The sequence below is a fragment of the Echinops telfairi genome, unplaced genomic scaffold, assembly GCF_000313985.2.
Source record: "Echinops telfairi isolate 266 unplaced genomic scaffold, ASM31398v2 ScPeMD7_4;HRSCAF=17, whole genome shotgun sequence".
Lineage (NCBI taxonomy): Eukaryota > Metazoa > Chordata > Mammalia > Afrosoricida > Tenrecidae > Echinops > Echinops telfairi.
In genome coordinates, this window is record NW_022103900.1 from 4,447,090 (window position 1) to 4,466,454 (window position 19,365).

At 38.2% G+C, this 19,365-nt stretch overlaps 1 protein-coding gene across 1 annotated transcript in view; it reads right to left on the bottom strand.

Moving 5' to 3' along the window:
* The window catches only part of UBR3 (ubiquitin protein ligase E3 component n-recognin 3), a 195,428-nt gene that overhangs the window by 10,337 nt on the left and 165,726 nt on the right, over positions 1-19,365 (bottom strand). The window contains exons 32-36 of the mRNA XM_045297957.1: positions 17,340-17,440; positions 10,063-10,187; positions 3,327-3,434; positions 3,095-3,220; positions 597-776 (exon numbers count right to left, since the gene is read on the bottom strand). Of these exons, the coding sequence (XP_045153892.1) occupies positions 597-776; positions 3,095-3,220; positions 3,327-3,434; positions 10,063-10,187; positions 17,340-17,440 (640 nt within the window). The remainder of the gene's footprint in view (positions 1-596; positions 777-3,094; positions 3,221-3,326; positions 3,435-10,062; positions 10,188-17,339; positions 17,441-19,365) is intronic.

Here is a 19,365-nt window from a genome sequence, read left to right on the forward strand (position 1 = left end):
AAAGTACAGGTACCTCCAGCGCCCCACCGTTACTGGCCACCTTGGGAAACACTGCTCTAGCAGAAAAAGAAAATGTGAGCACCCAGCCAGAGCACTGATAGCCACGTACAGCTACCTCCACTCTTTCTCTCTCCTAATCACTCATCTCCAACAAGAATCCTTTTTTTGCCAGTCAAGCTAGCAGCAAAGGCCCAGCACCTTTTACGGCTAAAGATAGGACCTTTTCAAACCCTCTAGTCCAAACATGTGAATTTTGCATGAAATGGATCTTTTTCCAATAAAGTTATAAGTTCCTTGTCTACCTTTAAATTTCTTTGCCTCCTCCAAGTCCAGTGCCATGGCTATTTGAGGTATCCAATAAAAACCTGTTGACCTGAAATATTTAAAAGTAACAAACTACTATCTCACCTCTGTTAACGGAAGGATTTGTGCTTCTGTGGTCAGAAATGAAATCTATACAAGAAAATCATCTTTGAAATTAATCCGCTTAAGAAATGCTTGCAGGAATAGATAATCATCAACAAAGAGTTCTCACTATTCTCTCTACTATGAGCACATCATGACCATGGTAAATGACTACTACACTTTGAACATACCTTTCCTTGTTCTGCATGCCTTTCCGTAAATGAATTTATCTCAGAACACCACTGAGCTATAATATCAAATGCTGGAAGTGGCCAACTGAGACAGGAGGCACTGACGAATGGGTGTTCTGTTGGGTAAGGTGCTGGCAGAAGTCCCAGGCAGCCGGCAAGGACCGAGCATTCTTCTTCTTCCTTTCAGACACAAAGCAGAACATTCTAAAGGCTCTTCATCAGGAACGTTTCCCATGATACATACTTTATGTCTCAACTTCATCAATTACTTGAGGACAATAAGACAACTTTAATTAAGTAACCAAGGAAAAGGGAATGAAGGAGGAGGAAAGAATGGGGGAAGGGGCGCGACATAATTTCCTAGCCATTATATCCCCATATCCCCCAAATATTTCTCTTCAAAATTTAACTTCTGAGTGCCATGACATCTGCTCTTTTGACGTATTTAATTTTTATATGAAGCCGTCACTTATCTGGTGAACATAAGCTATAGACCATAGCTGTTCACTGAAAGAAAATCCTAATTTGAAGCCAAGAGAAAGCTACTTTAGGTTAGCAAGGTATGTGTTGTCGGGGTGACTGAAGAGCAGTAGTGAAAACACAGAATTCATAAGAATCCATGCCGAATGCCAGGACCGTGAGGGAGTGTCAAGCGAAGCCAAGTTAACAAAAGAAGAGTTGTTGGTTTTTTTTTTTAATGAACTTGTGTCCGGTTCCATGTGACATTTCCTCCTTTACAGCTGTTCCGACCAGTGTCTAGGTGATGGGTAAGCAATCTGGAGACTCTTTAAGACTGGGATCAAAAGATATGACAAAATAACAATTTATAAACTATCAAGGGCTCATGAGGGAGGGGGGAGCGGGAAGGGAGGGGGAAAATGAGCACCTAATGCCGGGGGTTTAAGTGGAGAGGAAATGTTTTGAGAATGATGAGGGCAATGAATGTACAAATGCGCTTTACACAATTGATGTATGTATGGATTGTGATAAGAGTCGTATGAGCCCCTAATAAAATGATTAAAAAAAAATAAAGACTGGGATCCTTCTCTCCTCTCTCTCTCAAAAAAATTTTTTTGTGGAACACGAGTATAATAGTTGCAAAGAAAAACATATTCTATGTAGTCACACAACCCATCTCATCAAATCCGTAGTAGTAGTCTGTCAAACCAAAGGTGGAGAGTTTTTAAAACTTGAGAGATCTGAGTCAAGCAACTGAAAGACCAACCCACAAAGAAAAAAGATCGAGGGAAATCGGATTTTATAAGATATACGTTTTATATTTTAAAGTTCATTTTTAAAGGAGTTTGGTACTCTAATAAACACCAAAGACATCTTTCCAAACTCCCCTTTCATTAAACAAAAGACTATTCAGGAGGATAGAGTGTCTACTTTCTCTTTTCCAGTGGACAAATTCCTCCAACTACAGCTCCCCAGGGAAGCCCTCCCTGGCCCTGGCAAATGAGCGTGAGACCAGCAGCTCAACTACATTCAAATGAATTCTCTCCCACCTTGTAAGTACGTCCACTGTTGCATCTATACTTTACATTAGTGACTTTAAAAATGCAAACAATCACAGCCTACATGTTTTAAATATGAAAAAAGTACAGTTGAAAAAGGAAGAGTTGATTTTATTTAGTTAATATTCTCCATGATAGAAGATGCTTATGTGCCAGAAAGTATATGCATATTAGTTAATTTCTTTTAAGTATGAAAGAAACTATCTAATGGATGAATATTTTTTTCAACATCCTAGAACTCTGAATAAAATTTGGGGAACGTATTTGCAGAGCTTTATTAAGGTTAGCCCTTAATAAAAACAAAAAATCCAAACTATTTAATGTAAGAGAGAAGGAATACTAAACTGCTTGATTCTAATATACTCCAGACTCCAAAGGCCATAAATATGATTTCTTGGTTCCCACATAAAACTCCCGGGAAACACATGGCAGACAACGTCGGCATCATATTGCATAAGCAGTTTGCTTAACTTTCCTTCTGGTTTTCTACCTGGTCATTTTCTTGCCTCCTCAAAATGAACCAGAGATTTATGAAATGGATTAAAACAGTAATAATTCATTCATCAACATTGGCTACAAATCAAACATTTTGCTGTTATAAAAATTGCCAGCATATTTTTAAACTACTAGCGCACAGACCAAAATAACTAAAAAAGGTATTAAAGCAGGTAACGAATAGTGATAAAAATATTGGAAGTTAAATACCATGCCCTGTTAAAATATGGGGCACATTATAAATGATCAAATCCCAAAGTGCCCAAATATCCAATACTAGGAATATTGCCATTAAAAACAGGTAGATTATAATAAACACAAAAATAATAATAGTAAATATTCTAAATATTTATCCTTTTAACTTAGGCTAACATATGCATGTATGACAAATGATACTGATAAAGAGGCTATACTACGTATGTATATATTTCAAAAATTGAGCTTATTATAAAAGCAAGACTCCCTGTTCTCTACCCTAAATTATACCTGGCAGCTAGGTAAATCTTCTCCAAAAAGGTGGTGTTGAAGAAGACTGGTGATTCTCAAAAAATGTAAGCAGAAGTCCTGTAAGTATTTTTCCATGGACTCAGGAGACCAAGCAGTAGGGTTAACCTAAAGTTAAACGAGATTTGAACAATTCATTCTGTAATATTTGTAATGGCAACAAAAGTTAATGTTTTTCTAACTGGCACACTACATTCAGTCTTAGAGAGCATACCGTTGCACACTCCTGAGTACCTTCTTCATGGAATAACTTTCCTTTAGATAGTTCATTTATCACAAAGCTCAGTAACGCTTCATAAGACTTTTCAGCATCACACGTATTCTGGGGGGAAAATTAAATTATTAGTTAAACCATTCATTCAAAATTACAAACATTTTACATGGAAAAAATATGTTATAAAATATTTACACTGACTTTCAAACATGCAAATGTCAATTCTTCTAGTTTGCATAACAGGGTATATCTCTGGATTCACAATGAAATTGAGTCAGCGACCAAAGCTATTCAAATACTTCTTAAAGAAACAACCTATCAACCAGTTTGCCATTGTTGAGGTTAGGTGCAGTTGGGTCAGTTCTGACTTAAAAAGACCCTAAGCACAGCATAACAAAACACAACCTGGTCTTGCACCGTCCTCACAATCTGTCTTTAGGTTTGAGCCCACTGTCACAGACACTGTTGTCAGTCCATCTTGCCCAGGGTCTTCATCTCTTTACTGTCCTACTTTGCCAAGCATGATGCCCTGTTCCAAGAACTGGCCTCTCCTGGTAACATGTCCAAAGTAGATGAGACAAAGTCTCACCACGCTGACTTCCAAGGAACATTCTAGCTATACTTTCTTCCAAGACATATTTGCATGTTCTTTTGGTTGTCCATGGTACTTTCAATGTTCATCACCAGCACAATTCAAATGCACCGATCTTTCTTCAGTCGTCCTTATTCAGTGTCCAACTTTCACATGCATAGGAGGCCATTGAAAACACCATGGCTTGGGTTGGGCGCACCTTTATCTTCAAAGTAACATCCCTAATTTTCAATAACCTAAAGAAGTCTGGTGGAGCATATTTACCCAATACAATGTGTCCTTTGATCTCTTGACTGCTGCTTCCAATGAACATTGATTGTGGAGCCAAGCAAGAGGAAATTCTGACTTCAATCTTTTCTCCATTTATCATGATGTTACCTACTAATCCAGTTACATGGTTTTTGTTTACACTAAGTTGTAATCCATACTGAAGGCTAAAATTCTTGATCTTCATCAGCAAGTACTTCAAAGTCAAACACACTTTCACCAAATAAGATTGTCATTTGCATACTGCATGGTGTTCATTCTCCAATCCTGATATTGAATTCTTCTCCATTTAATCGGGCTTCTCAGACAATCTCCTCAGCAGACAGAATGAGTAAGTGTGATGAGAGGATACAACCCTGACATACATCTTTCTCACTTTTGAACCAGGCAGTATTCCTTTATTCCATTCACACACTGTCTCTTGACCCATGACGTACAGGTTCTGCATGAGCACAATCAAGTGTTCTGGGACTGCCACTCTCCTCAAGGCTATCCACAGTTTGCTTTGGTTTTTCCAATGTTCATTGGAAGCAGCAGTCAAGAGATCAAAGGACACATTGTATTGGGTATGTGGTCAAATGCCTTTGCATAGTCAACAAAACACAAGTAAAATATAAGTAAATTATATTATTTGTACATAAATAACCATGTGCAATTCATACCTTCTGACCCAATAATTCCCACTTCTGGGAACTCTTCCTACAAAAATAATCCAAAAGAGAAAAGTAGCTATGTGCACAAGAGATTCACTGCAGCATTAATATAGCGGAAAATTAGAAATAACCAACAAATGTGAGGCAGTTACTGAAATTATGGTATATTAATCCTGTAGATATTTTAAATGCAAAGAACATAGTAACCTTGAGATATATGAAAAAGTTTAAAATATAATGTAAAGTCAAATAAAAGTAAATACTTCAGTTTATAATGGTGTAAATCATATCTGCATGGAATAGAAAAAATAAACTATACTTTTCCCCTTATATTTTGATTAAATTATTTTAGAATTTATTAAAATAATTTAATGTAAAATTAAATAGGATAGTTATTAGATGGCATGAACATGATTACATTAAGTAACAGCCTTTAACTTAATGAAGTTTAACAACTCTAAACCCTATGACTAAACCCTTTTCATAAAAGGAAATGCATCTCTTCACATATAATCATTGAAAAATTAGAGGCTGTTGCAAGTTATTTCATAGTATGATAGAAACAGGGATATAGTCATGACTTTGATATACAGTTGTTCATTCTACTCATTAACTCATTTTTAAATGAAAAAATATAAAAGTAGAGTAAAGTGAGTATCATGGACTATAACTTGATTCTGAACTTTTAAAGTATGTATATTCTGGTCTATATTGAGTTTGTATGATGGTGTACAATCATACTCAGTCTTTCTATGCTTCCTGGTTGCTTCACACATGCTAAGGGCCTCTCTCCAACTAGATTCTAAATTCTGAACTATCAGGATCTATGCTTTGTATACATCTCATTTTGTTTAACAAAACTCTGAGTGACAAATACCCCTGGCTATCTGGTTACATGGTGGACCAACAGCAAAGTCAGCAGTTCGAAACCAATGATAGGCTCCAGGGAGAAAGACTGGCTTTCTACTTCTACAGAGTTACAGTCTTGAAAATTCACAGAGGCAGTCCTACCTTATCCTGTAGGGTCACTATGAGCTGGCACTGACGCAGGGGCAGTGAGAGACAAGATTATCATTTAGCAAATAGAACCAAGAGCTCTGCGGTGCAGAGGGTTAAGAACTGGGCTCCTAACTGTTCCCAAACAGCTGCTCTGCAGGAAAAAGATGAGGCTGGCTGGTGCCATAGATTTACAGCCTTACAAATCAATTCTACTCTCTCATGGATTGTTATGAGTTGAAATCAACTCAAATGGATGGCAGTGGGTTCAGTTTTTTGTATAGGCTAAAGTAATCAATATTCCACTGACTATCAAAACAGTAGCACAGCATACTTTAAAATTGATTTAATCAAAATTGTTAAGTAAGCAGGGATTACTTGAGATTAGAACATAAAAATTTGAAAAGCAAATAACACCACAGACTTACTCATTAAACAGGTCACAAAGATGCGCGGGTTAAAATTTTTTAAAAGGTCAAGAGTGGAAAGATGCAAGAGTCTATGTTGGGTGGAATATTTTGCCATGAATTACAAAAGTCTGTTGTCATAAAATTATCAGACCTGTATATAGGGAATTATTGTGATGAAATGAATGAGTGAAATTCAAGGAGGGCAAAAAGACAGGGGAAAGGGAAAAAGATGAGGAAAAAAGTAAAGAAATAAAGAAAAATAATAAATACATAATGCAGAAGCCTAGCAATACAAGTCCCAGTGACATATTTCATCATTAATAAACACAGTTGTTGCTGTTATTTTCAATCTGCAATGTATCTGTTTAATCTATTGCAGAAGAGGTAATAGATGATAATTGATAAATTATAAGCATATCAATTATTTTCATTCACTAATTTATATTATAAGCAAATCACTTTAAATTTATATTCTCACAAAAATTTGCCTCACAATAAATTATATTGAATATTTTTTAAATGACTACTTTTTATCAAATTGAGTAAGGACCCTGGCAGAACAGCTATGCAAATCATTTCATGTTCTTTCTATCAATCATGGATTTACAATGGTCTAATTTTCAGCCCCATAAGGTTTCATTTAAGCAAATAATCAAATGGAGGGAAGTAACCCCAATTTATAGCAGCAAATATGTAAAATGTATAATTTTTCCTGATTAGACAATTTACTAAGAAAACTTGTACAGGGGTACCCCCCCCAAAAAAAAAACTGGGAAAAAAGTTTGGCTAGGTGATCGCCATAGTATGTATTTTTCCCCCTGGGTGAGCTTGAAGCAACTCACTCTGAGTTAGTGTACCCAGTGGCATCACCTGGGAAAGTTCTCTTTGGTCCCAATAAATTTTTTCATCAAATCAGTTTCCCTGGAACCTCGTTTTTTTTTTGCAATGGCTGATTTAACAACGTGCGGCTGTAAAATTTTGTTTCCTGCTTGGTAAAAATGCTGCAGAAACTGTTGTGATGTTGAACACAGCTTACAAAGACAGCACTGTGGAGAAAGTGCAAGTGTGTGGGTGGTTTCTTGTTTCAAAAAAGGTGAAATTATCGATTGATGACAAATCTCATCCTGGACATCCATCAACTTCCCAAACAGACAAAAAATGTCGACTTATAGTGCATTTGGAGTTCGTTCCTATTTAAAGGCTTTAAAAATATTGCATAACAGTGTGTGACAAAAAAGACCTGATTTATGGCAGACTGGGGACTGGTTTTGCCACCATGGCAATGTACCTTGCTCATGCAGCCATCTCAGTGTGGCAGTTTTTGGCAAAAACAGGCTACCTCTCTTGTCCCACGCACCTTACTCACCTGACCTCACTCCATGTGACTTCTTTTTGTTTCCACGAGTGCAGAGGGACATGAATTTGATGATATAAAAGAGATGAAGAAAAAAATGTGGGAGGTGCTGTCAGTTATCCAAACAGATGAGCTTGAAAAATGTTTCCAAGAATGGAACTGCAGATTTGAAAAAATGTACTAAGTGTAATGGAGAGTATTTTGAAGGCGATAAGATTTTTTTGTAAAAAAATAAAATAAAATTTAAATACGTAGCTTGGGGTGGGGAATGGCATGTGTGCCAGAATTGCGGTTTTGAGGGGTTCCCCCTTGTATATAATGATACAACATAGAAACTCATAGAAACATTTAATGTGAATGCTACATCTCAGAGAACTATGGAAAAGATAACTGCAAAAGTAAAATAACCCAAAAAGCAACTAGGAAAAAGGGAGGAAAAACACTCAGAGAAAGACAAATAGCTGTGATAATTTTAGTTCAACAGAATTTGCAGGTGCCCTTATCATGAGGACCGTGCTTCTCATTTGTCTTTTGAGAAAGCCAAAGCCCGGGTATTTTGTGCATCTTGACCGAAAAAGTTACATCTCTAGTGACAGTATTTGGCCTGCAGGGATGCAATGTAATGAATTATTTAATATAACTCTTACAGCCATAGCCTTTGTCACTCCATCAAAACAACCGACATCTCCTTGATGGGTGTGGGTAAGAAGGTGTGGGAAGATAATGATGAGATTATATGATTCACCTGTGATTATTAGCAGCGTCAACTGTGATCGACATCCTGTTGGGTATAAAATCAGCCATCTCAAAGCAGGAAGGGGGTTTTCACAGGCATAAGAGAAGAAGTTTGGACCTTGAGATCCCTGGACACTAAGCCTCCTTGATCCAGGAGACAGCTTTGACATCAGGAGTAGCAGCAGCAGAACCAGGGGGAAACACAGGAGACAGAGCAGTGGACTCTGCGACTCACGGTGAGTAAAGCTGAGCGCCTTTGGGCAGGAGACTGTCTTGTGGAATAGGATACCTCTAGGGCCAGGCACTCATTGGAGAGCTGGGTTTCCTGACCTGGCGTTGATGGAGCTGAATGCCTTTGCTTTGGGTTGAGGGTTCCAGTGGAACGGCATATCCTTTGGGTATTCAATGGCAAGCCTAAAAGAGCTTTGTAACAGCCTGAGGAGGGCAGTGGCCAGGTCAAGTAGCTGAGGGCCTGAGAGGCCTGCCTGCAGCCATGACAGAGAAGAAACTGTCCTGGTTGATAAACTGTACTCAGAACATTTCTCATCTGTATTATAACTTCATAATTTCCCTAATAAACCCCATAATTGTGAGCATCAGCTGTACATTCTCTATCACGATTATAACGAATTACCAAACTCAGCAGAAAAGTCGAGTATGCTGTGGGAGGACAGAGGAATAGGCTTAATGGCAAACTAATTAATTTCCCTAATTAAGACATAAAGAGTCTTGGTGGCATAACGGGTTATGTGTTGGGCTGCTAACTACAAGGTCAATAGTTCAAAACCACCAGACACTCCTAGAGAGAAAGATGAGGCTTTCTACTGCACAAAGATTTGCAGCCTTGGAAATCCACAGGGGCAGTTCTGCTCTCTCCTCTGTGGTTGCTGAGAGTCAGAATTGACTTGATGGCAGTGAGTTTTGGAATTAAGGCACAATGAACTTTTAATGATGCTATATTCAATTTTGGGGCACATTCTTGTGATTTGGTAGTAAACTAACATAAGGTCATACTGAATATATTTCATGTATTTATAATGTGGTTATAATTTGCTCCGTTAATATATAGATGCCATTTATGTGAAGATTAAAAGCTCTTTCAATAGCCAAGCACGAAGCTCAACTACAAGTACATTCTCTTCATTTTTCCTAAAGTAAACACTGAAGTCAGCCCAGTTCTCTGGTTCTGTATAGAACCATCCTATTTTCAAGCTATTGAAATTACCTACATTGAACTAAACTTTACACACATTTTCTAAATGATATAATTTTAATTTAAAGAGAACTCTTGTGAATTTGCTGATAAATTACACAGTCTAACATGGTGGAGGGCAGGCTTTAAAGAGGTATAATTAAGAAAAGACAAGGATTTGTAAATTTAGAAGTAGTAAGTCAAAAGGTATCTTTGGATTGCGACACGGGAAAAGGACAAGAAAAAAAGATAATGGCTGAGTGAAACAGGCAATACTGCTGACATTTTCTTACCTGTTCATTGTGTTGGCAGCATCCGCACTACCTCTCCAAGTTTAAAGCTTTTAACAAGACAACACAGAACTGCCCAAATAGGGACAATATGCAAGGTGCTGAGACAGCTGCAGAAAACTTCACTGTACAAGCGAAATATTTTTCACTTTTTCACTCTAAAAGGTATTCCAGTGCCAATCACAATTCATTTTTTTGTCCTTTGAACATTTGGTGGCATTTACTCCTATTCAGACAAGAGACTCACCTTTTTGAGGGCCCCCAGTTGTTTCCAGGCTGCCCTGTCTTCCTCGCTGCAATTAACGGAGAGTGCTGTGAGCGCCTGGGTGTAGAGCAGTGTAAACAGCACCTTCACAATGCAGGTAAAGTGGTCTACAACAGAAAGAGAGCGGCGCTAACGCTTGAGGATCTAGACCCTTTATACGCAAAGCTCAACATCTCGTCATAATATACATCTTTCCTGGCACGTGGAACTGGCTTCTGTCCAAAACTGGCGAGGCTCCTTAATAAAATGAAGTTGTGTGGTATGATTACATTTGCTACCCAACACATTTGAAATTATAAAATTAAAGCTGCTCTATTCGTCCACCGAGTGTGTGTAAATTAGAGAAGCATTTGACACCCGGGAAAGAGAGCTCCGTCGTGGAGGATCGGAGTGTTAACGCCCTCAACTTTGACATGGCTGTGTAACCTTGGCAAATCCTCTGACTGCACACCAGGCCTCAGCAAACATCTGTATTTGAATGTTTAAAATCACACTCTATTTGCCTCCAAAGAATATGAAGTAGATCATATAAACTAAAAATAAAAAAATAACCAGATAAACTGATATTTTAAGCACTCTAATTGAGTTTCAGAATTTGCTGAAATGACACTTCAAAAAAACCCAGTAATACATAAAATGCTTGTCAACGGCTGGCACATATCACATACGTAGTAATAAGGCATCATAATAATCATGATTTGCTTTTATATATGGCAAATAACTTACACAACTTCCTCAAAGGTCTTGATCCTCTTAACAGTTTCAGTTGCGTAAGTGAGGTTCAGAAGGGGGTGCTGGAGATATCAGAGCTAATAAAAGCCCAGGTCTGAACTTACACCCACGTAGATCACACTACCTCAGCTCCGGCATTCCCTTTATTGTACTATGCTGCTTTCCAATAAATTGTTGAAGTAAATAACTCGTAAGTATCCTTGATAGTATCCTGCATCTCTCACCCCACAGTCAAACAGTCACCAAGTCCTGTCCATTCTAATTTTAAAATATTTCTTGTCAGTTTTGCATTTTGGACCAGGTTTCCAGCCTTTCTTGCCCAGGTCTATAAACCTAGCCTAAGTGGCTGCAGTAGGGCTTCGCCAGACCACGCCCAGATTTGATAATTCTCCGGGGATCACAAAACACAGCAGGTTGCAGACACTATGATTTATTACAATAAAAGAATACAAAGTAAAATTGGCAAAAGGAAAAGGTATATCGGGTAAATTCCAGAAGTCATAGTTAGGGTCCTTACGCAGTGGAGGCACACGCGATTCATTTAATGCCACCAGCAGCAGGCTGTGACACGTAGGAGACTCATTAGAGACGCGGTGCCCAAGGCTTCTACTAGGGAATAGAAGGTGCTCACCTTCTGACTAGCATGTACCCAGATTCCAGGCTCCCAAAAGGAAAACGGGTTAAATTAGCACAAGCCACAATGTTTGTACAAACAGCTCAGGCTCGGCCACTCTCACTAGTGCTGGGAAATGGAGACAATAGTGCCTGCCTTAAAACATTAGGTGAAATAAAGTTTACCCACTTACGTGCTTCAAACCTGAGTGAAAATGGCAAGTGCTTATTAAATATCTTTTGTTATTAAAATTTAGGTTGCTTGTTGGATAGCTACAAATATTTGAGTTTGCAGCATCTACGAGGGGGTAACCCCCCAAAACAGAAAAGGGCTCTGCTGGACAGAACTTTCGTAATACACATTTTCCCCACTAGGGGAGCATCGAGCAATTTGCTCTGAGTTAGTGCACCCAATGGTGTCACCTGGGAAGGTTCTCTTTGGTCCCAGTGAATTCTTTGTAAAAGCAGTTTCACTTGAGCCTTGGTTTTTTGTGATGGCCAATTTAAGAGAATAGTGTGAGGCTGTGAAATTCTGTTTTCCTCTTGGGAAAAATGCCAGCAGAAGCTGTTGTGATGCTGAACACAGATTACAAGGACAGCGCTACGGGAAAAACTCGTGTACAAGTGGTTTTCTTGTTTCAAAAAGGGTGAAATGTGGGTCGATGCCAAACATCTTCCTGGACATCCATCGACTTCCCAAACTGATGAGAATGTCAACTTGTAGTACATTTGGAGTTTGTCCCACCAGGTAAGACTGTTAATCAAGCTTTCTATTTAGAGGTTCTGAAAAGATTGCCTAACAGTATGCGACAAAAAAGGCCTGATTTGTGGCAGACAGGGGACTGGTTTTACCACCATGACAATGTACCTGCTCACGCAGCCGTCTGTGTGCCAGATTTGGGCAAAAATCAGCATGTCTCTCTTGTCCTACACACCTTACTCACCTGACCTCACTCCATGAGACTTCTTTGTGTTTCCGCAAATGCAGAGAGATGTGAAATGACAACATAGAAAAAGTGAAGAAAAAAAACGAGGGAGGTACTAGTACGTCAGCCATCCAAATGGATGAGTTTGAAAAATATTTCCAAGAATGGAGTTGCAGATTTTACAGATGCATTAAGTGTAATGGAGAGTCCTTTGAACATGATAAGGTTGTTTTGTAAAAAAATTCAAATACATAGCTTGGAGGGGGCAGTGTCCCAGGTTTTTTTGGGGGGCTGGGGGGAGTACCCCCTCATATACTGCACAAGGAGAAAACATCCAATCATTGTATGCAGGAGAGTCATAATATTGGACTAGAAGTTTAGGATATTCCCTACTGCTTTCTAGGAGAAAGGGGGCTGAAACTGGCTCAGAATGGAGGCAAGAACACTTAATCTCAAGCTCAAATTCATTATCATCGAGTCAAAATACTACGTATGACAAATTATGATAGTGTGAACTAAGGAAGAGCAACGAGGATGGAGAGAATGGATCACAGTAAAGAAAAATGTTTCAATGATAAAAAGTATAGGATATCCAGAGGGTGACGATAGTTTCTCATTGCACAAAGGGCAGATGATAGCACCATCAACTGAAATGGAAAACTGAGGAAGAGAGCAGGTTTGGGTGGGAAGAAGAGGAATTCAAGATGTAAGTTGAAGACCTTGGGTCTGAAATTCACTACAGAGTTGTAGCCTAGAGGTAGAGATTAACTAGAGGTACAGAGAGTAGGTGCAGTTGAAGCGATGGTCAAGGAATGAGATACAATTAAAAAGGAAGAAGACAGGAACAATTCTGAGTGGTGATAGGAAGAGATGAATGAAATAAGTAGAAAAAGAGAAGGAGAAAGGGTATTACTATCAAAATCAAGAGTGTTATATTACCTAATAAAATACTTTAATCAAATGACAAAAATTATAGAATAAGACTAAACACAAGCAAAAAGATTTTAATCAGGAGGTCATTTATACTGCCACTCACACAGCTTCTTTTCATTAGGAACTTTGTGAGTTTTTATTATATTTTATTTAAAAGAGGTAATGCATGAAGAAAAATGACAGCTACGATAAATATATTTTAGCTTCTCAGGGTAGTAAAGCACTAACTTGTTTTTAGTCAGACTTCATCTGCCTTGATTATCATTTCTCAAATATTTAAGCTGGCGGTTTTAAAGGTCACAGCTTAAGCATAGGTCCTTACATTCATTTCACACACATTTGTTGAATCTTGTTGGGTGACGTGCAGTTGATTTTGATGCAGAGAAATCCCACATGGCAGAGGAAAACTGCGTCACAGGGTTCCTCTTGGAAGCAGCTGACCAAGGCCCCCCCCCCCTCTCCCAGCCGCTGGGTGGGTTCAAACTGTGAACCTTCAGTCAGTCGCGGAGCTCAGACTCGGTTGGGTCACCTGACCTCGTTTTACAGAATGATTACCATGTGTAAAATCAACATCTTTTAGAGACTTTAGAAGGAAACACGGAATCACTCATATGGAGTGCATATCAGGTAAACAGGCTGTATCTTCCAAGGTTACAATAGAGAGCAATGCCCTTCAAAATAAGCAGATGATCACAATCTAAAAAGGAGGGAAAAGATGGGGCATCTACCCTCAGTCAACGTGTTTAAAAAACAAACCCACTAGCAAACCACCTGAGGGTAAAAAGATCACTGCTTACTTAACATGTCTTCGAAGGAACAAGGCTGAAAACAGTAACAGAGATTTCAAATTATGTGGTAGTGAAAAATGGTTGAGAGGATTAAAGAGCCGCACAGGTGTTCCACCTACGTACCTAATTATTTATATGCAATTTAACATTAAAAAAACAAACACTCTAATTCGTAAATTTACAATATTTTAAATGGCCATCGTATATAAATCTTGCCTCTATTTCTGATTTTTGCTCCTGAGTATGAAAGCCTAAAAGGGGAAGAGCAGCACAGGGCACCGACATTAACGGGCGTGAACCTGACTCTGCAGCGACACCAGCACGAGCTGAGGGAGTCAGAGTTGTGTCAGTGAGCCAGGCATGAAAAATAGGAAAGGGTTTCAAAACCCGAGAGATAAAAAGGTAGTGAATACCCACATTCGTGCTGGAGTCACAGCCTTTTCTAAGTGTGTTAATAGTACTGTGGTTATATTTATTAAAATAGTACTTCTCTCAGCAATACATACTGAAGGCTATAAAGATAAAATGATATCTAGGATTTGCTTCAAAAATAAGCTGGGGTGGGGAGGGGAGGGAGTAGGTGAGGATATAAATAAAACAAAATCGGTGATGAGTTGATAATTAGAGGGTACGCGGAGGTTTATTAAACTCTGCTCTCGACTCTTCCATGTGTTTGAAATATCCTAAAATAAAAAATGTGTATTTTAAGCTTTAGTTTATAAGAAAGCAAAACTGAGTCATTTTCTTAAAGTGAATGGAAAACAATAAGCACCCTGCTATTTCTCCTTCACAGGCCCTGCTTATGGGTGCTGCAAGCAGAGGACAGCCTATAATCACCAACACCAGGTGCTCCAGAGAATCCTGAGGAGTCTGCACCTACACAGCCAGGTGGAGAGCAGAGTCCTGAAGCTCGCCAATGACTAAGGGATGGGAAAGAACATGATCCGGAGCAACTGACCCCACAAAAACTACAGCGATCTTAGGTTCTAAACCCTGAGGGTTAAAAAAACCTCTTAGTCAAAGTGTAAGTTTTATATGAATCTTGTAAAGGGGCTTTATAAAGTTAGGTGAATGTCTTCTCCTAACTCCCCCACTTTCTGCCTGAAATGGACTCTGGTCGCTAGCTGGTCTCTCGCAGCCACCACGAATCATGAAGAGGAGCGCTAACCTGAGGGCCTGGGGGAGTGGAAACAGAAGGCCCTGGCCGCCTGCCTGCCTCCTTGTCACATGAAAGGAAAACGGACTTCTCTCTTAAGCTACTGTGTATGTTACACTGAGTTTCCTTTCTGTCCTACAGAACCAAACCTGATCTTAAGGATAAAACGCCCTTCCCCTCAGATATGAAAACTAACCATAAGTAACCAAAGAGTGCTGAAAGTTACTTCCAAGCTTATTCTTTGGAGGCCAGTGATGTGATAGGCATTACTGATGGGTAAGAAACAGGGACATGAAAAGAGATCAAAGAAAAACACTGTCTTTAACATATTTGAGGTTCTTATGAGACGACTAGCATAAAAAGGTCTTTTAACCTGAAAATCGTGCTAAATCTTACAAGTTTAAGAGATGACCTATTTTCAGATAAAACCATGAGATCCACCTAAGATTCCACAAAATATAAGTGTTAATATTCTTTCCATCTCCTTTCCTCTTGCCCTTTATAAGCTGTGATCTGTAGAGACACAGAAGGGCCTCTTTCTCCTGTGGAGCAGCTAGTAGGTTCAAACTGCTGGCCTTTCAGTTTACAGCCAAGTGCTTATCACAGTATTACCAGGGTTCCTTTTGTGAATGTACTAATTGCCACTTATTGGTTCATTTTAAAGTGGTTAATTTTATGCTATATATGTATTTTAAATCAATGCATTAAACATTCTGGTTATTTCTCAGAATGTTAAAGAGAGAATTGCCATTTAAAAAAAAACCTCACTGCCACGGAGTCGATTCCAACTCAGAGAGATCCAGTAGGGCAGAGAAGAACTGGCCTGTGGGTTTCTGAGGCTGTAAACCTTTGAGAAGCTGCCTCAACCAGCTCCTGTGGAGCTGGTCTGAACAGCCCAATGCCTTACCCACAGAGCCAGCAAAAGAATGAAAAGGCTGAGTAAAAGAAGCTACACACAAATATCCAATTTACACATAATTTCTACAAATGGAAATCAACAGAGACAAAGCAGATCAGCGGTGGCCAGAAGGGACATGTGGCTAAAGGGCAAAGAGCAGTGTCCTAAAGCGGACTGTACTCGGGGCTGTACACTGTACCCATGTATTGAAATCACTGAGCAACACAATTAAAATGAGTGATTTTATGGGTTGAAAGAGGTAAGATTCTGGTGATGCATGTTAAAACTCACACTAAATCAAGCCTAATATTAAAATGGAAAGTGTAGGCTACTTTTTAAAGTTACAAATTTTAAGCTCCTATTATATTGTTCATGAAAAAAATCCATTAACTTTTGGTTGCAAAAATGCTTCCCAATTAAAATATCATCATATTCACAGTGATAATGTAAAAATAAATATTACACTTGTTTATTAGTGACATTTTACTCTTTACAGACCTTCCTATTAGGTGAAATAGTAAAATGTGTTTACATTTAAAATAGAGTATTTCATACTCTTAGGTAAAACGTTGTCAAATGATTAAGGTTAGCCCACAATGACAAATGACTTTCAAACAAGGTGTTTATGTGCTCACAGATACTCACTGTGGCATAAGTTAACATAAAAAGACAAAACAAAATAGAAACACTAACTTTCCAACACAGAATAATTATTTCTTCGAATATACTAACGTCTTCAAGTGAAAGCTAATGAAGACTACAGAGAAGCAATAAAAATGTTGCTAATATAAAATTAAGTTTTTTATATCAGTGCTGTGACACCTAAAGTAGTTAACATGGTAAGATTAAATTTTTAATAATTATAATTATTGCTATATTGAAATATACACACATATAAATAGAAGTATTATACCTAACTTTTTGCTTTATTTTGTAATTTTTCTTTTGTATAGTAATTTTAACATTTTTAAAGCAATGGTTTTCAAATTTTTTCCCAAGTACTTACTACATTATTGACTAAAAAGCTGAAAAGGATAGACTTACAAACCATCAAAACCTCTTTCATTGTCATCATCTATAACGTCACTATTGATAGTGGAAAAAAATTACTTCATTCAAAAAAATTTCATCAGACTTCATACTGTATTTGTCCCTACAACCTTGAACAGTCATGGTATATGTTATATCTAAAAATCTGACTGATAACAACATACCTTTGTGTAAGGGTTGTGGCATCATTAAGATCTGAATGAGCAAAAGTGATGTAACATCGTGATAAAGAATTGGAACCTCTAGGTGTTCTTCATTCCCTAGCCTAAAAGGAAAATACACAATCACTTTCGGAACCTACTGTACATTTTTTCTTCATAATTCACTGTATATTTTGCATATAAGTCTACAGAGCAGATATAAACCTTTTATAAACAACTGAAAAATCTCAAGAGAAAATTCTGCCTACAAATTATGATCTTTTAGATGGTTTCACATATTTTCTTTTTTTCCACTTTTTCATACATTTTTCATGTACTTTCTTTGGACTAGTTCATACATGAAAAAATTACACAGAGAAAAAAATTTTGTTTCACTAAACAACTTCCATACATTACATTGATCGTGAGTCTTTCTGATCTCTTAAGGTTACAGAAATTAAAGGATGCATTAAAGGGCACTTACAGGAATTAATGTCACTACAGAGGGGTAGCACATAGAAAACTTGCTCCCAAAACATAACTAAAGAGTAAATTGCTCAAATTACAAACAAGAGGAGCTTACAAATCAAGGACTGGTTAATAGTGCTGGTTAAAAAGTTTTTCGATTTTTGACTACCATAAAATTCAGATAAAGTCTTCAAGGTTTGCAAAGTGTTAAGAAAAACCCAAAACTGAATCTAAAAGACTATGAAGGGCAATATAACAATCCTTGGGAAAAGTGAACTAGGAAACCAACTGCTGTCCTGTCGATTCTGACTCATGGCGACCCCATGTACGTCACAGAACCATATTCCATTGGGTTTAAATGATGGATTTTCGTAAGTAGACCGCCAGGCCTCTCTTTTGAGAAGCTCCTGGAGTGGACTGGAACTTCCAACCTCTGATGGCATCTGAGTGCATTCGTTGTTTGAATTACCCAGGGACTCTTGTACTACCAAGAACACAGCGATATTATAAAGTAGATCTTACCATAAAAATAAAAAAATCTACTCCTCTAGAAGGTTGCATTTTTTCATCCCTAGTGAAAAAATGTAAGTGAACAAACATAAATCATAAACTTCCAGAATTTAATTCTGAAGCTATACTTCAGATTTGGGATAATTTTAGGCTATGCTGACCATGTATGCCTCTATTTGTATTATTCTTTGCTTTGCTTTGATTTCTTACAACTCTTTAGAAATGTAAAAACCATTCTTAGCCTACAAGCCATACAAACACATCCCTGCCATACGGGGTTCTGAGTTCATCATTTTCCAATTCAAGTAGCAAGCCAAGGGCTTCTAAATAAGATTTTCTATTTTCAAATTCTACTTCTCTAAGAAGTACAACCCAAACTTAAACCAAACTCACTGCTATTGCGTTGCTTCTTGACTCTTCTTGGCCAGAGCAGAATCGCCCCTGTGGGTTTCCAAGATGGTAACTCTCTATGGCAATCAAAAGCCTCATCTTTTTTTTGTGGAGTAGAAGGGTGTTTTAAACAGCTGACCTTTCAGCGAGCAGCCCAATGCTCAACTACTATGTTACCAGGGTTCAAGTTAGTACAATATTTATCAATTTCACAAATAATGATTGATTTTACGAGTGAGTATTTAATTAAAATACCACAAGGGTAAGGCTGTATGAAGTGATTGTGTGGCTCGAGTTGAATAATAGGAAGCCAGCGCTATTAAGAGCTCTAGAAAGGAAATATGTGTCCTGCTCAAACACGGGGAACAGACAGACCAGAGAAGATTTTATAGAGGTGGATGTATTACAAAAGAGTCTTGGGGAGGACAAGACTCTTACCAAAAAAGGAACAGGAGGTGGTAAACGGGTAAGGCAAGGACAAGACAGGGTATGGGGACTGGAGGAGTGGATTCTGACTCACAGCAACTCTAGACAGGAATCCTGAGGTCACACGTCTTTCTCCTGCTGAGCAGCTGGTGGGCTCGAACTGCCAACCTCAAGGCTAGCAATCTAGTACTCACCCAAGAGTGTCACCAAAATAAGAAATCATGAAAGAATCAAAGAAAGAAAACCTATCAAGAAA